Genomic DNA, 19,847 nt, shown 5'->3' on the forward strand with positions numbered 1-19,847 from the left:
ATCACCATCATGGAATTTCAGCAACTAAACCTAAGGATGCCATTTTTAAAGCATTTTCACCTGTAAATTGCCAATAACGCTCGATATTCTCCAAGCGTGTATTACATGTTAAATGTAGGTTAAATTTCGATCTTAACCTAAGAATACCGTAAGAATATTTTAGGATGATTTTCACCAAAATGTTAAGAATATTCATGATGAAATGAAGAAACACCATTTCTTATAAAAAGAAACGTGTATAGAGTTAAAGCCCAATGGGAAACGAAGCCAATTATTTCCCATCTGGTCACCCGACCCGACCTTCTTAGCCAATTATTTCCCATCTGAAACGGGCGACCTTTCGTAGTTTTTACACAACGCCAGATTGAAAGAAACATCAATATCATACCTCGACAAATATGTTGTGTGAAAACAAAGAAAGCGCTTCATTCAATCTGTCATTTCAAAAGCGGCGCAAAATCTTAAGGGGTTCACTTTTTCTTTCCTGGGTAATGTTGAAGATTACTCTCTGGCCTTTCGGGCTTTTAACTCAATGAATTGAAACTTTATATATAGACGGTTGATTGTTTTTTTTTTTCAATTATTCTCATTAGAGCCATCGAAAGCACCTTCAGACGTTCATGTCAAAGTCATCTTAACATACAGTGTGGAATTCGGATGGGCACCAACAGAAGATGTCACTGGGTACAGGGTAAGCCCCGGGCTGCACTCGATTCACAAATGACCGTACGTGCGGCCCAAAATTAGGCCTTTGAAATCGGACCCTTACAGTGGAGAGAAAGCTAGTCTAATTTTGAGTAAATATGGGCAAAAAGTCGACCCTTACAGTGTATTTTCTTGAAGATTCTTGACAGTTCTAAGGCAAATTATGAGCAGAGTTTTCAATTCTACACACTTAGAGTGCACTTTTCCTATCTTTACTCATTTCGGGCTTTTCATTAGTATGTAGTGCTGTAGTGCTGGATGTTCGTTTTACAAGAAAGATCGGCTTGTCAATTCAAGTTCATTTTGGAAGAAACGGCACGTTCTTGTACGCATTGCAAAGAAACATTCGACTACCTTCTCGGCCCTTTTTACGCCGGCCCTTTTTCCGCCGGCTCTTATTACGCCACAGCCTAATTTTCGAAATTATCGAAAGAGGAACCTTCGGGTCACCTCCGACTGCGGTCACAGAATTTCTTACTTACTTACTATTACACCTATAGGGTAAAAAATTGCTCAATGATTTTGAAACTCTAAAGGGTAGAACTTCTTACCAGTATTAATTTTTTCAATATTTCTTTTACCATCTCCAGATTACGTATTGGAATGTAACAGACAGCGAAGACAACCGTGGGTTTACACCCGACTATTTTCTCAAGAAACGGCGACGTCGTGATTTACAAGCACAACTTGACGGCTACGTCATGCAGTACCAATATTTCTTCGGCAACGAATATAGGAACGGCGCAAATTTAGTGAACGCAACTGCAGACCAAGTTCATCAAGCAACTGTGGCCGCAATCAATAGCGGCGGCATCGGGCCGGAAAGTGAAATGATTGAATTCATGACAGCGATGAGAAGTGAGTGTAGAGTAATCCAAATATTTCTAAATCATTAACAAGCATCAAAACAGATGTTAAAGTCAAAATGTTTCAACTCAGGCACAACGTTGTTTCGCGTTCGTTTAATGTTCACAACGTCCATATAACGTTAAATGAACGTTGAAACAACGTTGTGTGCCAGTTAGGAATATATCAAGCCAATACTTACATTGAGCTCCAGATTTTAATTCATTGTGTTTTCCGAGACCTGCCTTATCGGTCCTTATCAGCCCTTGATGATTTTTTGTAATTCTTGGTGAAATAAAGGCCAGTATAAGGGCTCACATTGTTACCAAAAACGAAAAAGCTGAATAAAGTGACAGATATAGTATAAAATGTTTGTGAAAATTTGTTTGTGGTGTCTAGTGACATTCCCATTGTGTTTTTATTCTACAAAAGCACCATAAAAACGGACAAAGAATGATAAAAATCTAATTTATTGTCAATTTGAAAGCCCCGGGAGAGGGGATACTCCGGTCCGGCAAAAATGGTTGCTTGGGTATGGGCGGACGGTAAGGGTCAGTTTTTTTACAAAAAACAACAAAAAGTCAAAATATTATCTCTAAGGGATGAGATCTCCCCACCCTTTTGTACTGCATGATGTAGCCCCCACCCCACGGATTAGAAAGTTACCATCAACTTCCTATCTCTATTTTTCAGTTCCAGAAGAGCCGATCAAAGTTTCTTTACAAATTTTTGGTGAGTCAGCAAAAATGACTTGGAACCCTCCATTACATCCTGGTGGCTTTGTTGAAGGTTACGTCATCTCATGGTAAGTATGAACCAATCAGATTGTAGTATTCTTTTGTTTGACCATTTAGATTCTGATAACCAGGCGTTGAGAATGTGTATACATATCTTGAATTTTCTATCATACCAGGGGCTGTGGCTCCACTTTGAAAGTGATATGGCCACGATATACTGACTAAGGAGGCGCCACCATGGTTGGGGCGGACGGGCGAAAACTTTTGAATTTTAGCCCTTCTAGATCGCCTAAAACAGTTCTGTTTTAAGTTTATTAAACAGAATTTGGCTTGAGTAGTAAATTTTCCTTTTGCTTTGAATTGCAAATTTTGCCCGGACTGGCCTATCCCCCCGCTACCGCGGGGCCTGCGTAGATTCAGTGTTTATCAAATGAACAAAAACTTTCAAGAAAATGCACCATAAGGGTTGATTTTCACGTAAATTTACTCAAATTTGGCTAAATTTTCTCTGCACTGCAAGGGTACGAAAAAGCCAATTTTGGGCCGCACTTACCGTCGTTTTTAAATCGAGTGCTCCCCTTCCCTCGGTGTTATATCGGTGGATCAATAAACCTTATTTCAAATATATTTTGCTAATTCATGTTATGCACCACTGGAGAGTCTTCTGAAAGCTTTTAAAATCTTCCACCCAATACACTACTTAAACAATAGAATCAATGTCTAGAAAAAGGGGTTACGCGCGCTCCAGAATGCTTAAGTATGTTCCTCCACTCTGTTTGCATAGCAAAGACATGTGAGAGTGACAAAAACAAGCCGTAAATGTGACGATCATTTAAGTTGCGAAGCGACCCAGAACCTCCTCGATTTGCAAGTTGCAAACAAAAAAATTGAATGACAAACAAACGCCGTATATTAAAGTAAGACTAGCCGGTACCCGGCGTCGCCCGCCGGTTAAGCTGTAGCTGAACGCACTAAAAGTCCTTTGGATGTTGAAGCTGGCTAGCTGGCTTAAAAAAGCGATCAAATAAAAAAAAGAAATCTGTACAACGTTTAACTCTAACCTTCCCCGGGTGTCTTATCTTTTAACCATATTTGGATCGTTTACTGCCCCCCCCTCCCGAGACATAATTTTTTGTTTAAGTCAAAAGTTATCAGAAAGAGCATCGTTTACTGTACCAGTGTCGTTTGAAACGACTCTACAGGTAGTTATTTTTCTCGCTTCGCTCGCTTTAAATATGCCGTCCAGATTAAATGACAATTTTTCAGGAAAAAGCGGGAAGGTCAAAAAGAATAGTGCAACTTTTTGTTTTTATCAGATCGAAAAAAAAATATAAATTTTAAGTTGCTTTTTAAACCCTTGTCAAAACTTTTCGAATTTAAACATAAAAAATGGCGTGCACACTTTTTAGCAGTAACGACCAATGAAGTATAAGCCCGAAAGGCTAGAAGTCAATCTCCTTGGTAAGATTTGAAGCCAACAAATCCTACCAAAGTTGCGCAGCCTTGAGCGGGCTCGCCTGGTTTTTACACAAATGACAGATTTAATACTAAAATTTACCTCTAAATTTCGAAAAAAATATCAATCGTAAACAAAGGGATTGCTAGATTCAATCTGTCGTCAAAAATACGGCGCATTTTTTAAGGCTGCACTTTTTCTTGCCTGAGAAAGGTTAGAGATTGAACTTTAGCTCTTCGGGCTTTAAACTCAATGGTAACGACGGCTTGAATATTTTTATAAGAAAAAAGAAGTGAACTAATTTTTTCTTATGCTTTATATCGCCCTTTGAATGCTGTTGTTGTCCACAAACCTTTTTATGTTTTGATTTACTTTTTAAATACACGTTTTTTTTTTTATTAGAACACCTAAAATTTGGCTGAGCCTGGATGTGCCTATTTTTTTAGCAATTTTCAGCATAAAATGTTCTTAAATGCGTTCTTAATTTTTCGGACTACTTTAAATAGACAACATCATGCAAAATAAAGAGCACTTAAAGTTGGTAAAATTTGGACACTATTTGACTCTCGATTTTAGAAAATCCATCCATAAGTTTGGTTAAAACTGCTTGAAAAGAGGAAAAATTGTAGTTTCTTGTCAATTTTTTCCAATCTGAGGCTGGGCATGTTCTTACGATGTTCTTAATTTTTCGACGAATTTCAGCCTAAATGTTCTTATAAACTGGGTTCTAATAAAGAAAAAAACGTGTATTCTTTTCTATGAAATGAAATTGTTTTGTTTTGAAAAGAATTCGAATGTCATTAATAAATACGATCGTTAAATACATTCGAAAACATTTAAAACAAAAGAAGAGAGAAAAAGGCAAGTCTGGGCAGAAGTTAAAATTACTAAATGTAGATGGGCCTTAAATTTCAAAACAAAGGCTTAATAAAGTCTAAACCAAGCTCTATCCGATCTTTTGCAAATGGCGCGAATCCAATAAAACAAATTTGTAGAGCAAGAACTGGAAGTCATCTTTTGGAAGAACAAAAACATTGCGTTAGAAAACGAAAGTAGAAAACACAGACAAACACACATACAGACTACCACTATTAATATATAGATGAAAACACTAGACACTCTCAGAGGATCTTGAATTTGAAGAGTTGTCGCAATAAACAGACTGTACCCTTATAATCATAAAGGTTGGTGAGTCCAGTCAAAACACAGATTTGATCTGTAGCGTCATGCTTCACCTTACACCTTTACTTTACAAAATGGAGAAAGTTTTACAATAAACCAAGGAAAATATCAAAATTTCTGAGAGATGAATTTTTTTGGAATACTATCATGTGTAAAAATGCTGAAAAAAGGAAGAAAAGTTTAGTACAGACCTTTTGCTATCCGCAATGTCATGTCTGAATGAATAAAAAACTCAAGCAGACTTATGATAATATTTAAAATCCACTTTAACTAATTATACATTAGTGAATTAATGTTTTAATGTTGAGTTTTTAATTACTTAATATGAAATCGTAAATAGCAAAAGGTCTATTTCCAAAATATAATTCTTTTAAATAAGGGACCACAAATACAGGAAGGCCTTCTGAAGAATATGGGTCATACCTGGTCAGCAAGTCAGTATATAATAAAACTAAATCTCTGAAAATCTAGGATCAGAAGGTCAAGATCTAAAAAAAAAATTGTGACCATTTTAAAGCACCAGACTTTTTCCTCTTTATTGATGAATGATATTTGTGTCATTTTCATTGTGATATTTTGAATTCATTTAAGTTTTGAGATGAATTTACAAATACATTTTAAAATTTTCAACTTGTTCAGTTGCAAATTCAATACTATTACTTTTCTATTTTGAAAAAATAGGGTCGGTCAGGCCTGCAGAACAATTAATTTGGTCTCACCTAATGCCAAAAAGAAAAAAACTTTCAAACCAGGGAAACGATTTCATTCTTCCAAAAAAATGCAAAAAAGGAAAATTCATGACAAAAGTATTACAGTAAACCACATTTTAGATGCATGCGAAGGAAAGGTCATAAGGCGTCAATCACATATAAGTTGTGTTCGCGTCATTTCCAGCCCCAAAAAGTGAGTTGGTCGGCACTAAAATCGTCGGAAAAGTGCGCTCTGAACCTAGGCAGTCGGTCAGCACTAGAATCATCGGAAAAATGCGCCCTGAACATAGGTTTGTTCGCGCGGCAAGAATTTTCAAGCGCACTAGCTGCATTATGATCTTTGTTACATATCACGGTTGCAAAAAACAGTCGCATAGCGCTTTTTAACGCAAACAATCTTTGAAAAATTACGGACGGAAAGCTTCTTTGAACTAACACTGGATGATCCAATCGGCGACTAACGATGAATGTATAAAATGCTTTGAAAAATATTGGTAAAAAATCCGATAGATTTCCCACTTTCCGACTGAAAAGTGTCGGATTTTTAAGATAGAAAGTGAGTCGGTCGGACGACGCGAGCACAACTTATTTGTGATCTACGCCTAAGTCATAATTCACGACAAAAGTTTTCCAAGTTTTAAACGCCCGATGAAAGAAATCACCAAATTCATGACAAAAGTTTTCCCCATTTTAAACGCATGCGAAGGAAAGTTCATAGTTCACGACAAAAGTTTTCCCCATTTAAAACGCATGCAAAATAAAAGTTAATAGTTACGACAAAAGTTTTCCCCATTTTAAACGCATGCAAAGGAAAAGTTCATAGTTCACGACAAAAGTGTTCCCCATTTTAAACGCATGCAAAGGAGAAGTTCATAGTTCACGACAAAAGTTTTCCCCATTTAAAACGCATGCAAAATAAAAGTTAATAGTTACGACAAAAGTTTTCCCCATTTTAAACGCATGCAAAGGAAAAGTTCATAGTTCACGACAAAAGTGTTCCCCATTTGAAACTCATGCGAAGGAAAAGTTAATAGTCCACCACAAAAGTTTTCCCCATTTTAAACTCATGCAAAGGAAGAGTTAATAGTTCACGACAAAAGTTTTCCACATTTAAACGCATGTGAAGGAAAAGTTTATAGTTTGCAATAAAATTTTTGTGTATGTGCGGTGATCTCCAATTGTCTACATCCATATTCAATGGGATTAGCTAACTTTTTCAGAAGTTATAACGTTCTTCGTTGGTCATGTCCTGTGCTGTGAGCGTGATGTATATTCAAGTTCAAGTTTCAAGTTTATTTTCGTTTTACGAGCTTGTTAAAAATGTATTCACGAAAACCATCAAGAGAAAAGAGGGCTTGGAGAACTGAATTAAAGAAACAAATATTTTGTCCCATGTTTTTCAGGGGCGGCGGCAATGGTGAATTTCTCTGTTGTTCACGAGAATTCATATTTGAGATGGTGGATATTGAAAAACTTCGATTAATTTTTTGTTAGCTAATAAATTCAAATATAACTATTATGCGTTTTATAACTGAGAGTGATGATACACAGGTAAATATTCAAAATATATTTTGTATAAATCCCTTTTTTGTTTTTATTTGTTAGTTGTACAGTATACTGGTCTTTTGGGTGTTGCTAGCGCTAGCCTAGGTAAGTTAAGGCCAACAACCCTCAAGTTGGAAAATCAAGGGGCAATGTTGTAGATGAATAGCTATACAAAATTTTATACTTCCCTTTGTACTGTTGATTGGTGCTGCCCTGTCTATCTGTTTGTTTGGTGCTGTCTACTGTTGATGAGGTATGAAGAAATTTGACTTGAATACAAGCTTCTTTGCATTGATACTCAAAATTCTATATTCAATTATAACATAGAATATGGTCCTTGTGGAAATAGCTCGGAGGAGAAAATTCCACAAATTTCAACAGAAATTGCTTCGGTCATTGGTCATCGGTCCGCAACAAGTCATCTTTACGTAACTAATGGTAACGGATGAGCACTTTTGAGCAATCTCATTATTTAAAATATAAAGCACTGAGGATCCTTCACTTGCGATCGGAGTGATCTGAGGATTTAAAAATTGATACGAAAATTGATGTCATGTAGTCATACACGAAATCTGAATTTTGAAAGTGGTTGAGCGATATATAGGAACTTAGTCGATCGCGCGCACATTATACCAAAGGAGACGCGCTGCGCGCGTAAAAAGTGACGTATTGGGTGGAACAAAAACAGAAAATTGCATAATTTCGTGAAGTCATTGCAGTGGTGCATATCATGAATAGAGTATAACATCTACCAATACTTTCAAAACTCTCTAGGTACCGTTCAGATCCTCACGATAAACTACCGACCGGAAAAATCGAACAAATCGGGTTGCAGCGGTACGCACGTGAAGCGTATCTCATCAAAACATTTGAACCAATGAAGTATTATAATATTCGTTTACAAGCACGAAATCGTATGGGTCAAGGTCTTCAATGGGAAAAACAACTGGTTGCGGTCAGTGCTAATGACAGTAAGTACAATTGTGGTCAAAACTGGTGTCTGATGACGCTTTCCCACCGGCAAGTCCCCCTTCTCCCCCCAAAATCAATGTTGGAGTTGAATTCTTGCACGTTCACAAGACTCACCATCAACATTGATATTGGGGGAGGGGGTTGGACAAACATATATCTCCAGGATTGGGCTTTCCCAGAAAAAAAATTTACCCCCAGTGTTGAGGATATTGATTTTTCGAAGTATCGAGCCCCCTAGATATCCTACTTTATTAGTAAAGACCCCCTGGATATCCACTCTTATAAAGATGCTTATCCCTGGATATTGTATTTTTACTTGAAAAGACACCTTATCCCCTGGATATCCGCTCCCTTGTAGATATTTAACCCCCTGATTATCCACTTTTGAACAAAAATCGTTAACCCCTGGTTATCCGATATCCTCAACAGGGGGTGCACGGACTATTTCTGGAAAAGCCCATTGTTGACTTGCTTTTGTCTAAGACTATTCACTATCTTAAAGAAAAAAGCTTAAAGCCGATGAAAATTCACGAACGGCTTTTTTGCCGAAAAGGGTTTACGCAGCCGGTAGAGTTTGCCGTTTCTTTGAACTCTCCCGCCGATTTTTTTCCGTATACCACCATAACGACTGTAAACTCCACGTATGTATATTTTCTCTCCTTTACTATCCCTGTAATGAAGACGTGTTTTTGGTGAGAACATCCAAAATTTTTGAAGACTTCGGATGTTCTTAACTTTTTGTGTTTAAAGTCTAAAAATGTTCTTAACATGTTCTTATTTTCATTATTTTGTGAGTAATTTCCTCCAGTTTCCTAAAAATTAGAAGTCTTAAAATGTTCTTAAATTCCCTTAATATTTTGGCTATCAAAGCCTTGTGTTCTTGTATAGTTTTTTCGAATAAAAAAAGTGTAAGTTAAGGACTAAGAGGGGGTTCCTGTACGGCATATTTTCGGCATTTTCGGCCGGAAAAGAATTTTTCTCAAAAGATCGGACTCGGCCATGTTTTGGGCATTGCTAATACGCATCTTTGTGCAAAAAATCTGAAAAAAATAATGATGAAATCTCGAGAAAATGCCAAAAAAACGGTTTTTCTGGCATATTTCCGGCATTTTCGGCCGGAAATGAAAAATCGGGCTCCGTCACATTTTGGGCATTACCATTTTGCATCATTGTGCCAAAAATCACAAAAAAACTAATGAGCCAATCTCGAGAAAAGCTGGTAACAGACGGACGGACGGACGAACGAACGGACAAAGGTTAATTTATAGGACCTCCAGGTAGGTCCAAATATTGGAAAAAATAATGGAAGAGTAAATAAAACAAAGAAGAAGAGACACAAATAGAGAGAGAGAAAAGTTTGTTGATATTTTTCAAGTTGACGATAAACCAGCTATCACACTATCTGACAGTAAGGTGTCACAAAAATTGACACTTTTCCAATACAAATTCATTTTTTATGTAATTTAATGAATATTTAGGGTAAATTTAAGCATTTTAAACTCAGGCAACTTTATTCTAAAGCCTTTGTTAGAATACAATAGTTATTTATAAGAACAAAGGAAATTTTCGGTTTTTGCTCACTTTGGGCATGATGAGTGACGTCATCAAAAAATAATTTGTCAAAAGTTACCTTATGTGACAAGGATCTTGTGTGCCAAACTTCATCAAAAAAGACCCACTAGATCAAAAGTTAAGGGGTGGTGCAGGATCAGCCCCCCTAGTTCTGAACCGCCCCTAAAAGCCTAGGTTGAATAGGGTTAAGATATGTTCTTAATTTGTTATAAAAAAGCGTGTATGGTCGCCACAATACTTTCAAAAAAGAACGAAAGTCAAGTCATTTTCAGGCATTCTTCCATAAAATGAGAATGATAATCCTTCGCCAACTATCTTTCCTTCACTAGGTTTTTTGGACTCGCAGCGTGCGATGCTGCACTTAGACTAGTTTACATTTCTCTCAAAATAAACTTCATGGGTAGATAGTTTGGATTTGAGAATCGAGTTGGAAAGTTGTGGTTTGATAACGTGGATATAGCTCGGAAAAGAGTTTTAAAATGTTATTCAGTTCAAAATTGTCAACAAGTTTTTTAACCAATGCATCCCTATTAGAAAGTAGATTATCAAAACGTAACGCTGCAGTATTCAAAAATTCTTGTTCAAATCCTTGCAATAAATTCATTTTCGGTGCGAAGAAACAAGCAAGGTATCCGATCTTCAAGGCATCAGATAATTTCCTAAGAATCATCAAAGCAAACTTTAAATAATCCTCGGATTGCTCAAGTCTCTCAATCTCTTCTTGTGGCGTGTTCTCCAAAGTGAAAAGATGAACAGTCTTAAGAAGGTATGAAGATAATTCTCGTTCAGTTTTAACGTCAACTAGATCATGCGTTTCTAAAGTGTAAACTAGTTTAGCCAATAAATAGGTTTTCTTTTGAAAACGATTCTGTTTGCTAGCTAAGATTCCTTCAGCGCGAGAGAAAGATAATCGCCACGTATCTTCTTGGTCTCTGATCGCCTTTCGAACGAAACCACAACCGGCGTCGCGAATTTCACGTACAATATCCGGCTCAGGCCAATAACGTTCGCGTTCAAACCATTCTTCAGTTATATCGGGCCAAAAATCAATTTGAAAACTGACGGTTAAGTCAACCTTCATCCTCCATATCATCTCCTTTTCCGTAGAAGTAAGATTTTCAATTTTTTGCCAAAAAGTGATATTCCCTGTTTTAAGGACGTCATGAAGTGAGAAAGTTATCGAAGGACATCCTATTTTGGATGTACAACAAGAAACATAACCTTCCTCAAATGTATCTAGAAAGGTTTCTTCACCCTTCAATAGTCGATAATTATAGGGCAAATCGTCAACTCCTTTTTTGATTACGTCATCATCAGTATCGATCAGATAATAGCCTGGATATTCTGTTTCGATCAAGAAAGAACTAGCCTGTTCTTTTGAAAATTTTTCTATGATTAACATAACATCAATGTCACAGTTTTTGTTAACGGTGGGAATCATGAAAGGGACAAGAAATGCCCCATCTTGTAAACTGCCACTGATGATTAATTGGTTCCTCATTGGATCATCATCATCAACTAAGCCCGCCTCAATCCATTCTCTTCTCACTTTTTCATCAGACTCGTAAAACTTTTCCAAAAAAGTTTTCATCACTGTTTCTAACTCCATAACCCTTTCGTATGTCAAATATTCTCTTCATGAAAAATATTATAAAGATTGTACTTTTATCAGACTCTGTTATCAGATTACAATACACACGTTTTTTATAAGAACAAGTTAAGCATAAGGCTCCAATGGCCAATATCTTAAGAACAAGTTAAGAACATTTTAAGGACTTTGCGCACTTTAAAACACCCAATTTCTTAGGAAAAAGGACCAAAATACTCACAAAATGGTGAAATTAAGAACATGTTAAGAACATTTTTAGGCTTTAAAACTCAAAAAGTTAAGAACATTCGAAGGTTTTAAAAATTCTGTATGTTCTTATAAATAAAACGTGTAACAGATTACAGTAGATAAACAAATAACATCACTTGTCAAAAAAGTCCCTAGATCCATCACATGACATCGATCGCTTGATTAGTTTTATGCCAGACAGGTTGTGGCCCATGTCTTCCTGTGGCCGTAGGAAGCATTGTGATTTTTACTTTTGGGAGGGAGGGGGGGTAAAGTGTAGTGACACCGCGAGGGGGTTTGGTCTGAAGGTCGAATTGAAAAAGTTATTGGGAGGCAAAGCCGTTGGTACGGCACCCCAGCTTGCACACAACGTCGTTTCAACGTTTATCTAATGTTCACAACGTCCATATAACGTTAGATGAACGCTGAAACAACGTTGTGTGCCAATTGGGACTGCTTCCTGTTTTGATCCAGAGTTTAAAGGAAGCGGTTCACTGTACTTTCATTTTTTATTTTTTGATGGTTTCTCTGTTGAACTGTTGAACTGTCGTCTTTCACTTGTACACGTTTTTTATAAGAACAAACTATAAAGAACTTTAGGCTTCGATGACCAAAATATTAAGAACAAATTAAGAACATTTTAAGATTTCGCAGACTCAAAACAGCCATTTTCTTAGGGAATTTCCAAAAAAAATCATAAAACGGTGAAAATAAGAACATTTCAAGAACATTTTAGGACTTATTCTCAGAAACCTTTGATGTTCTTATTAAAAAAAGGTGTAAACACTTTCTTCCTTTACGTTTTAGTTCCCGGAAAACCAGATATCCCGTTAGTGCAAGCATTTGACGACACTTCTGTTAACGTCACTTTCCGTAATTCAAATTACGGTGGATTACCGACAAAGTTCCGTGTTATTGTACGTATAAGAGGTGAGTCTGTTTGGTTTACAGTTGATTCTATCTAATCCGATTTTCAAGGGGCCAAAAAATTTCTTTGGTTTAGAGAAGGATTCGAATTAAAGAATGTACTTTAAACCACTTTCCAGCTGAGGGGACCTATATTTTAGTTCGAATTACTGTAGATTTTAATAATAGAGGTTCGAATTAGAGAGAGTTGATAGTATTTTCTGAGATGGATCTTTTTAAATGAAAATTTTGTTGCAAAAGAATAGCAGTTCGTTAACTTTTAAACAGGGCTCTTCCAGAAAGTGTTCGTACATAGGGGCTGGAGGCCCGGGGGGGTACTAGGGTTGGTGAATGAGGGGTATGTGCGGACGGGACCTCCGAAAACCGACCCTTAGAGAGACCAAATTTTAGTGAAAAAGTGACCCTTAGAGAGACTTTTTCGAAAAATTTTCTCTGATTTTCAAAAATTTCCTACCCTTAGTGAGACTTTTTTGTAATTTTTTTTCTCAAAATTAAAATTTTTTTCTAAAAATTGTGATTTTTTCCACCCTTAGAGAGACTTTGAAAGGTGAAAAACCCGACCCTTACCGTCCGCACATACCCAGCACCTATTTTTGCCTAAGTACCCCCCCCCCCCCCCCCCCCCCCCGGGGTGGAGGGATATATTGTCCGGGGGTAGTGAAAAATCTACAAAATTTGCCTTGTCCTGGGGGGGGGGGGGGGTAAACTTGCTCTGTTAGGGGGTCATTTTGATTGTCCATGGGGTTAACTAATGCTTGCCCGGGGGGTTGGACCTGCTGTCCAGGTGGTCAAATATCCAGGTGATCACAATATCCGGGGGGTAAAATTCCACAAAATGTTATATCCTCCACCCCTCCCCCCCCCATTTTAATTTTTTTCTGGAAGAGCCAAATACAGTGCATACGCACTCTCACTTATTGGGAGCTTTTATTATTCGATTCTGTTGGTAACTCGTTTGTGTCAAAATCACCAAGAGTAATCTATACATTTTTACGACAGTTGTCTCTCGCTAATTCGAACTTGAACGGGGAATTTCATTAGTTTGAATAACGGAGAGATATTTGAATCATTGAAGATTTTACGACAGAAAACTAGCTCGAATTATGAAAGATTTGAACAATACGTACGAGTTATCGCATGACTTCGAGTGCAATACGAGAAATATTTTACGAGTTCCGAGATTTTTTCGTAATATTGGTAAAATTTCGGAACGAGTAAAATATTGAGTATTGCACGAGAGTTAAGTTATTTCTTTCCCGCCGCTTACCCATTCCCTCAAATGTCAACGTGGTCATATTTTGCACATGTGAAATATGAAATATCGCAAATATTTTGATGTTCTCAACCAAATAAAAATTTTTATATTTTTTTGGGTCGGCAATAAAGTAGACTATTGCTTAATCGAACTTCTATTATTCGAATCCTTCTATAGTTCGGATTTGTTTTCAGTCCCATTCAAGGAGAAACCCTCTTCATATACATTGCTATGATTCGATTCTCTCCATAATTCGAACAATTAAAATTCTCCTTTCGATTTCGAATAAGCGAGATTCAAGAAATTGAGTAAATATCATCTTTGGCAATTTCTATCAACTGAAAACATGATGTTTCGTCTGTTGTGTAAAATTGCGTAAATATCATCTTTCTGTATTTCCTTCATGTAGTAAACATTCATATTTACTGATTTGGAGAAAGTTCACTTATCTGTCTTCACGCATAAAGTAAAGATCATTTTTCTTAAAAATTGTAAAGTTGTGCAAATATCATATTTAGGCTTATTTACCTTACCTAGGAAATGTCAGTTTTTCATTCATGTAATCCACTCATATAGGTCGTTACTACGAGAAACAAGTGAACTACGAGCAAGATTTCCCACAGCGAGCATGGATCTTGGTCAAAGATTTGGATTATCTCATTTACGATATACACACTGTGGGCGTCAACCCTCTCGGACAAAGTGAAACAAGCGATGTTGTCGAATTCAGACCAAAGAAGAAACCAAGTATGTGTGAAAAATAACTAGAATTTACAGCTCGTTTATGTCTCAAGCCAACCACGCGATATCAAATCAACGGCTATCGAACATCAATTTCTATTCCGTCAAAATCTTTCTTAAGGGCTCTGATCACAGTCAGAAAATTTGTTAAGGGATTCGAAGATAAAACTTTTAACAAAACAAGTTTTTAACCTTCACAAGTTGTTTGGTAATTTATCCTGTCCAGAGTAATTAAGAATTAAGTTACAAAAATGACGTTATGAGCTTTAAAAAGATGTTAGTAAAATGTTATATTACCCTCTTCATCAAAAAGTGCTAATTTTTAATGGGTAATTAACCTTTTTGTTTCAAACTTTTTTTAAATTGTCCGCAAAGAATTGAACTATTTGAAATTTTTCGGAAAAATTTTCTAACTTGATGTATCAAAAATGATGACTTTTTTTCTACGAAAAATTGGGCTTTTCTAAAGTTTTTCCGAAAATCTCTTTTTAGTTAGGTTAAAGCATGGAGGTATAAAGAAACAGGAGAAGTATGCTATTGTAACCATGCTCGCCCTACGATTAAAAATATTACGAGGTATGCATGCTCATAATCTCATATATCGTGCATTTTTAATGAGCTCTTTTGTTGATAGGTAAAATCTTATTGGCTAACTTAAGTGTTGGAAATAAGATGGGACGAGATTCATTGTTTCTGACATTGGTGTAAGAAAATATTTGGATTAAAAAAGGGCCTGTAAACTTTGCAATCCTTCATCAAATGACAAGATTTTTCGATAAATATTTTCTTCAAGGTGAACTCTATTGCTTAATACTTTCCTCCAAAATTCTCCAGCGACTTTTTGTCTACAAATTGGGTCTGAAATTGTGTGTGCTTATAAAGAACTTTTCATTTTCTGGCTTGAGAAAATATCTTTTAAAAACAAAATTTAATGGATGACAAAATTGAACGCAAGCTTATTTCGTGGAGCTAAATTTTATTTTATTCTCGTATATTAGAAGGCTGGAAATCTTCGATGCCGATAGTAAGAATGTTCAGAGCAAACTTGAGTTCTACTAAAAAGTCGTATTTCATCGGGCGAGCCTAGAATTTCTTTTGATTTATTACATAAAAGAAATCAAAAGACTTTAACGACCAATTACCGACAAATTCATCTCCTGTCTTTCTTTATACCTCTATGGTTAAAGATACACCATCTAACGCAAAAAGAGTTTCAAAATATTTTTTCTTCGCCGAGAATAAGGTCCTAAAAGGTTGAAATACTCTTCTTCGCAAAAGTCTTAATTTTCAGTTTCAGGAATAGTTGGCCTAACAGAAAATGTATAACATGCCATAGTTTTGTTGATTACACCAAGCAGAAAACTACATTTTATTACACCCCTGTCTCAGTGCCCCGGTGGCATGGTTTCAGTACATGATTTTTTTCAGTACATGGTTTCAGTACATGATTTTTTCCTACGTCACTGCAGTAATCAAATTTTTATTGCACTCATTTGTGAATTGAGATATAAATTGAATAAAGACAGCGACAATAAAAAACAGTTCTTGAATTCCCAAGCCATTTAGGATGATTACAAATGAGTGCAATAAAAATTTGATTACTGCAGTGACGTAGGAAAAAATCATGTACTGAAACCATGTACTGAAAAAAATCATGTACTGAAACCATGCCACCGGGGCACTGAGACAGGGGTGTTTTATTCATGGCAGATATCAAAAACTCACTATGGTCAAGTTCTATCAATTCTGTTTACTTCTGTCACGCACAAAATTTCGATCGAATTTTTACATTTTTTTAAATAACGAATTTTTCTACATTTCTCTTTCTTTTAGAGTTCAACGCTCATTCATCGCCTACAGAATGGTGGGGGAAATATTGGTTCATTATCATCTCTCAACTTGGTCTATTCCTCATCATATTCTTCGCTACTCTTTTCGCATTGCTCAGAAGCAACAACTATGTTAGCACTCACAAAAGTAAGTACATTCGGGTCCGTAAAATTCGAGGAGTGAAAAATTTTGTAGCCTATACTAGTCGCCACGGATTTTTGTTCTACGTTTATTCCAATTTTGCAAATTATATCTAAACTAGCCATAACTTTCATTAAGGTGCAACCACAGCAAAACGAACACATAGAGTTGAATTTGCGTTCAAAAGGAATGATCTTAGCCCTACAGTAATTTTTGTTAAGAGTGACCTCTCATCTGAGACAAAATTCTTTCAAATGCTAACAAATGTGTCAAGGGAGTGATTTACAGTCTCCTTAGATTGACATCCTTGCCTTGTCTTACACGTTTTTTATAAAAACAATTTCATAAGAATACGAGGCTGAAATTTGGCCAAAACCTAAGAACAAATAAAATCTGAGCCTCAGATTTCAGAAATTACTGAGAAGTACAGGTTTCTATTTTCATTAATATTGATATTTAAGCCTGAAAAACTCATATAAAATTAAGAGCAGCCCAGCCAGAATCATATGACTTACTGGTTTTTCCTATAAAGAGCGTATATCTGAAGATACTGCTCTTCATATGTTATTATGCTAATGTACACGTTTAGCAACATAACTGTTTGAATACTTTGAGTGGAGTAATATTTTTAACCTATGAAGAGGGCTTGTTAACTACTTGTGGTATAAAAAGGGAATTTCCCAGAAAAGGGAATTTCCTTAGATTCATTAACTCTCCAGGGATAAGAAAAAGTCTTTTTGATGATGATAAAACAATAGAGAGACCGTAAGATAAGAATGCTACCGTTAAGCGGAACTAAAATACTGAAAAACGCGCGCAAAATTATGAGATGTTTGCCCAACTTCCTTATGCGTGAAGCTATGAATGCCATCCTCGGTCGCCTTAGGCTCCCTGCGGTGGTAATTATCATCCAAATTATATCCAAATTTGCGGAAATACACTTGAAAGGCTTCTATTTTTCGAAAATCATCAAAGTGGAACTCACAAAGAAACGGAATGAAAATCCCGGTTTTTAGTGATATGCTCTCCAGAAATTTTAGTGCTACATTAGAGTCTCCATAGCTCGAACACGCACGGGGAACACAGATTTGTTCGAATTATTGAAATTTCGAGATATGGAGTGAGGTTTACAAGGCATTATTAAACAGTTACTTTTTTTTGAAGCGGGCTACACGACTTTTTGCACAATGCAATTTGTTCTTTTCGCATGACGACGGGCCTTCATTGTCCAGAGTTGCCCGTCGTTAGGAAAATTCATTGTGACGTCTCTTTTTCAAAGGAAAATGAACAATGCGTTCACATCATTTCTCTCGTTTTTTATTTCTGACGTCAGAAATTATAATAATTTTTATCTCTTTTCGCTTGTTTTTTTCGCTTTATTTCGCTATTTTTCCTGGATCAAGCGCTAAAAATCAATCGAAGCTGAAGGAAACGGTTAACAAATACAATAATGACCGTTTTTTTTTCGGGCTGTACTGAAAATATTGCCCTCGGTCAACGCAACAACCTTGCAAGATCGGTCGTTACTTGACCTCGGGCAATATTTCTCAGTAAAGCCCTCAATAACCGGTCATTATTGTATTATTATTAACTGAAAGGGCCATAAAACCTGTTCGAGTTAAAAGGAGACATTCAAGTTGTATAGGTTCGAAATATGGAAACTCCACTGTATTTTACAATTACAATTCATCTTGGTAATTGTTTCTATAAAACCTTCCCTCACTGTCATTGAGGTATACGTGTAGTCTTGTCTATGAGATACACCGACCATCAAACTGCACCTCCTCTTCCGATTCACAATTTTCCCAAGTTCCTTGGTTTTCCTAACCTCTTACGAATCATTTATCACGTTTAACTAGTCAAAATCATCTTCATTATCACGTTTAACTAGTCAAAATCATCTTCAGTGAGAAAAGAAATTTTTTGAATTGGTACCCGTAAAGAAGCCATTACAGTGTTAAAAATTAACGTCTAACGGCGCTACATCATTAAAAGTTTTCGAGGGAAAGTAAATCTAGCGCTCTCGATGTATTTACACCGCTATCGAGTAGTGCCGCCATTAGGGTACTTTTCAAAAAAACTCCGATCAAAGATTTTGCTTGGCCTGGATTGAGAAACTTGGTCCAGGGTATATACAGGTCAATGGTTGCCACCTTATTTCTAATTCGAACAAAACTAGGGAAATAAGTAAGTACGCAGTGCTGAAAAAGACGAAATGTATAACCTTCTCTGCCACCCCATCTCTTGAAAGAAGACAGCTGAACAGAAATCCTTATTCTTCTTTCTTCATATATTATATTTATTCACAGAGGAAAAAAGTTGGAAGACACTTTACAGTTCGCGTCGCGATTTATCACCGTTGATCGAACATCCGGAATCTGACCAGCACGATGGTCATTTTGACAGTGGGGTGGCCCCGGTTACCTTAGCAACGAAGAAAGTGGATAGTTATGTTACATCGAACGGTGATACAACATCAGTAACAACATTCGGGGGACATACAAACGGTTACAATACAGGGTGAGGAGTATGATACTTTATAAAGTCCCTTCAGCTCTAGCTTAGACGGTTCATTTTTAGCCCTGCTGATTCCAATTGTGAATTAATCGTCATAAAGTTGGCAGTCTAACCATTTTGAAAATTTAAGTCCAAGATTGCTGGAAAATGCACTCAAAATGTAGTTGCATTTGGAGAAATAAAAATAAAAAATCAGTTATTATCAGAAAATTTATAAAAAACATTTCTCATTATTCGAAATTCTGCTTTTATTTTTTGTATTTTAGAATTTCCAGTGTTCAACTTCATAATCCTCCCGCTTATCAATCCCGAAATCAATCTCTCCAATCCCGATTGACCGACAATTCTCGTTTTACCGAGAACACACGTAACCGATCGCAACAATCCATCGTTAAAAAACGTCCGGCATCGTCATCATCTTCCGAAACCCGATCATCAATTTCTTCCCGATCGGATGATAGTATTTCCGATTCGGAATCATATACTAGTGAATCAACTGTCAAATCGGGGAAATCGGTTTATTCATTATCTGATGATGAAACAAAATATCACTTATTTTAATCGCTTTAAGGGAGAAAAGTATTTTTTTTTTCCAAATTTATAGTATTTTTTAGAACTTTTTTTTTTGGATTGGTCAAGAATAATTTTGGTGAATATATTCCACTTTGAATTATCTTTTTAACCAGGGGTCTAACTATAAAAGTGATACGCTCTTCTGATAAAAATCTTTAAGCTTGAAGAACAAGTAAAATTTTGCTGAGGCTCGGCTGTTCTTATTTTTTTGATACTTTGAGCCTCAAATTTTTTAAGCGTTATAGCCAATTTCACTAATTTAACTCCTAAATTGCTTGAAATTGAGTAATTTTAGGCTCAG

At 36.3% G+C, this 19,847-nt stretch overlaps 1 protein-coding gene across 1 annotated transcript in view; it reads left to right on the forward strand.

Moving 5' to 3' along the window:
* The window catches only part of LOC136799986 (contactin-2-like), a 61,026-nt gene extending 41,399 nt beyond the window's left edge, over positions 1-19,627 (forward strand). The window contains exons 16-24 of the mRNA XM_067056610.1: positions 594-691; positions 1,296-1,563; positions 2,245-2,356; positions 7,956-8,152; positions 12,370-12,492; positions 14,321-14,491; positions 16,319-16,462; positions 18,766-18,976; positions 19,240-19,627. Coding sequence (XP_066912711.1) covers positions 594-691; positions 1,296-1,563; positions 2,245-2,356; positions 7,956-8,152; positions 12,370-12,492; positions 14,321-14,491; positions 16,319-16,462; positions 18,766-18,976; positions 19,240-19,534 — 1,619 coding nt within the window. The 3' untranslated portion in view covers positions 19,535-19,627. The remainder of the gene's footprint in view (positions 1-593; positions 692-1,295; positions 1,564-2,244; positions 2,357-7,955; positions 8,153-12,369; positions 12,493-14,320; positions 14,492-16,318; positions 16,463-18,765; positions 18,977-19,239) is intronic.
* The last annotated feature ends 220 nt before the right edge of the window (positions 19,628-19,847 follow it).

Source organism: Clytia hemisphaerica, unplaced genomic scaffold (genome assembly GCF_902728285.1).
Source record: "Clytia hemisphaerica strain Z4C2 unplaced genomic scaffold, Clytia hemisphaerica genome assembly, whole genome shotgun sequence".
In the NCBI taxonomy this organism is placed as follows: domain Eukaryota; kingdom Metazoa; phylum Cnidaria; class Hydrozoa; order Leptothecata; family Clytiidae; genus Clytia; species Clytia hemisphaerica.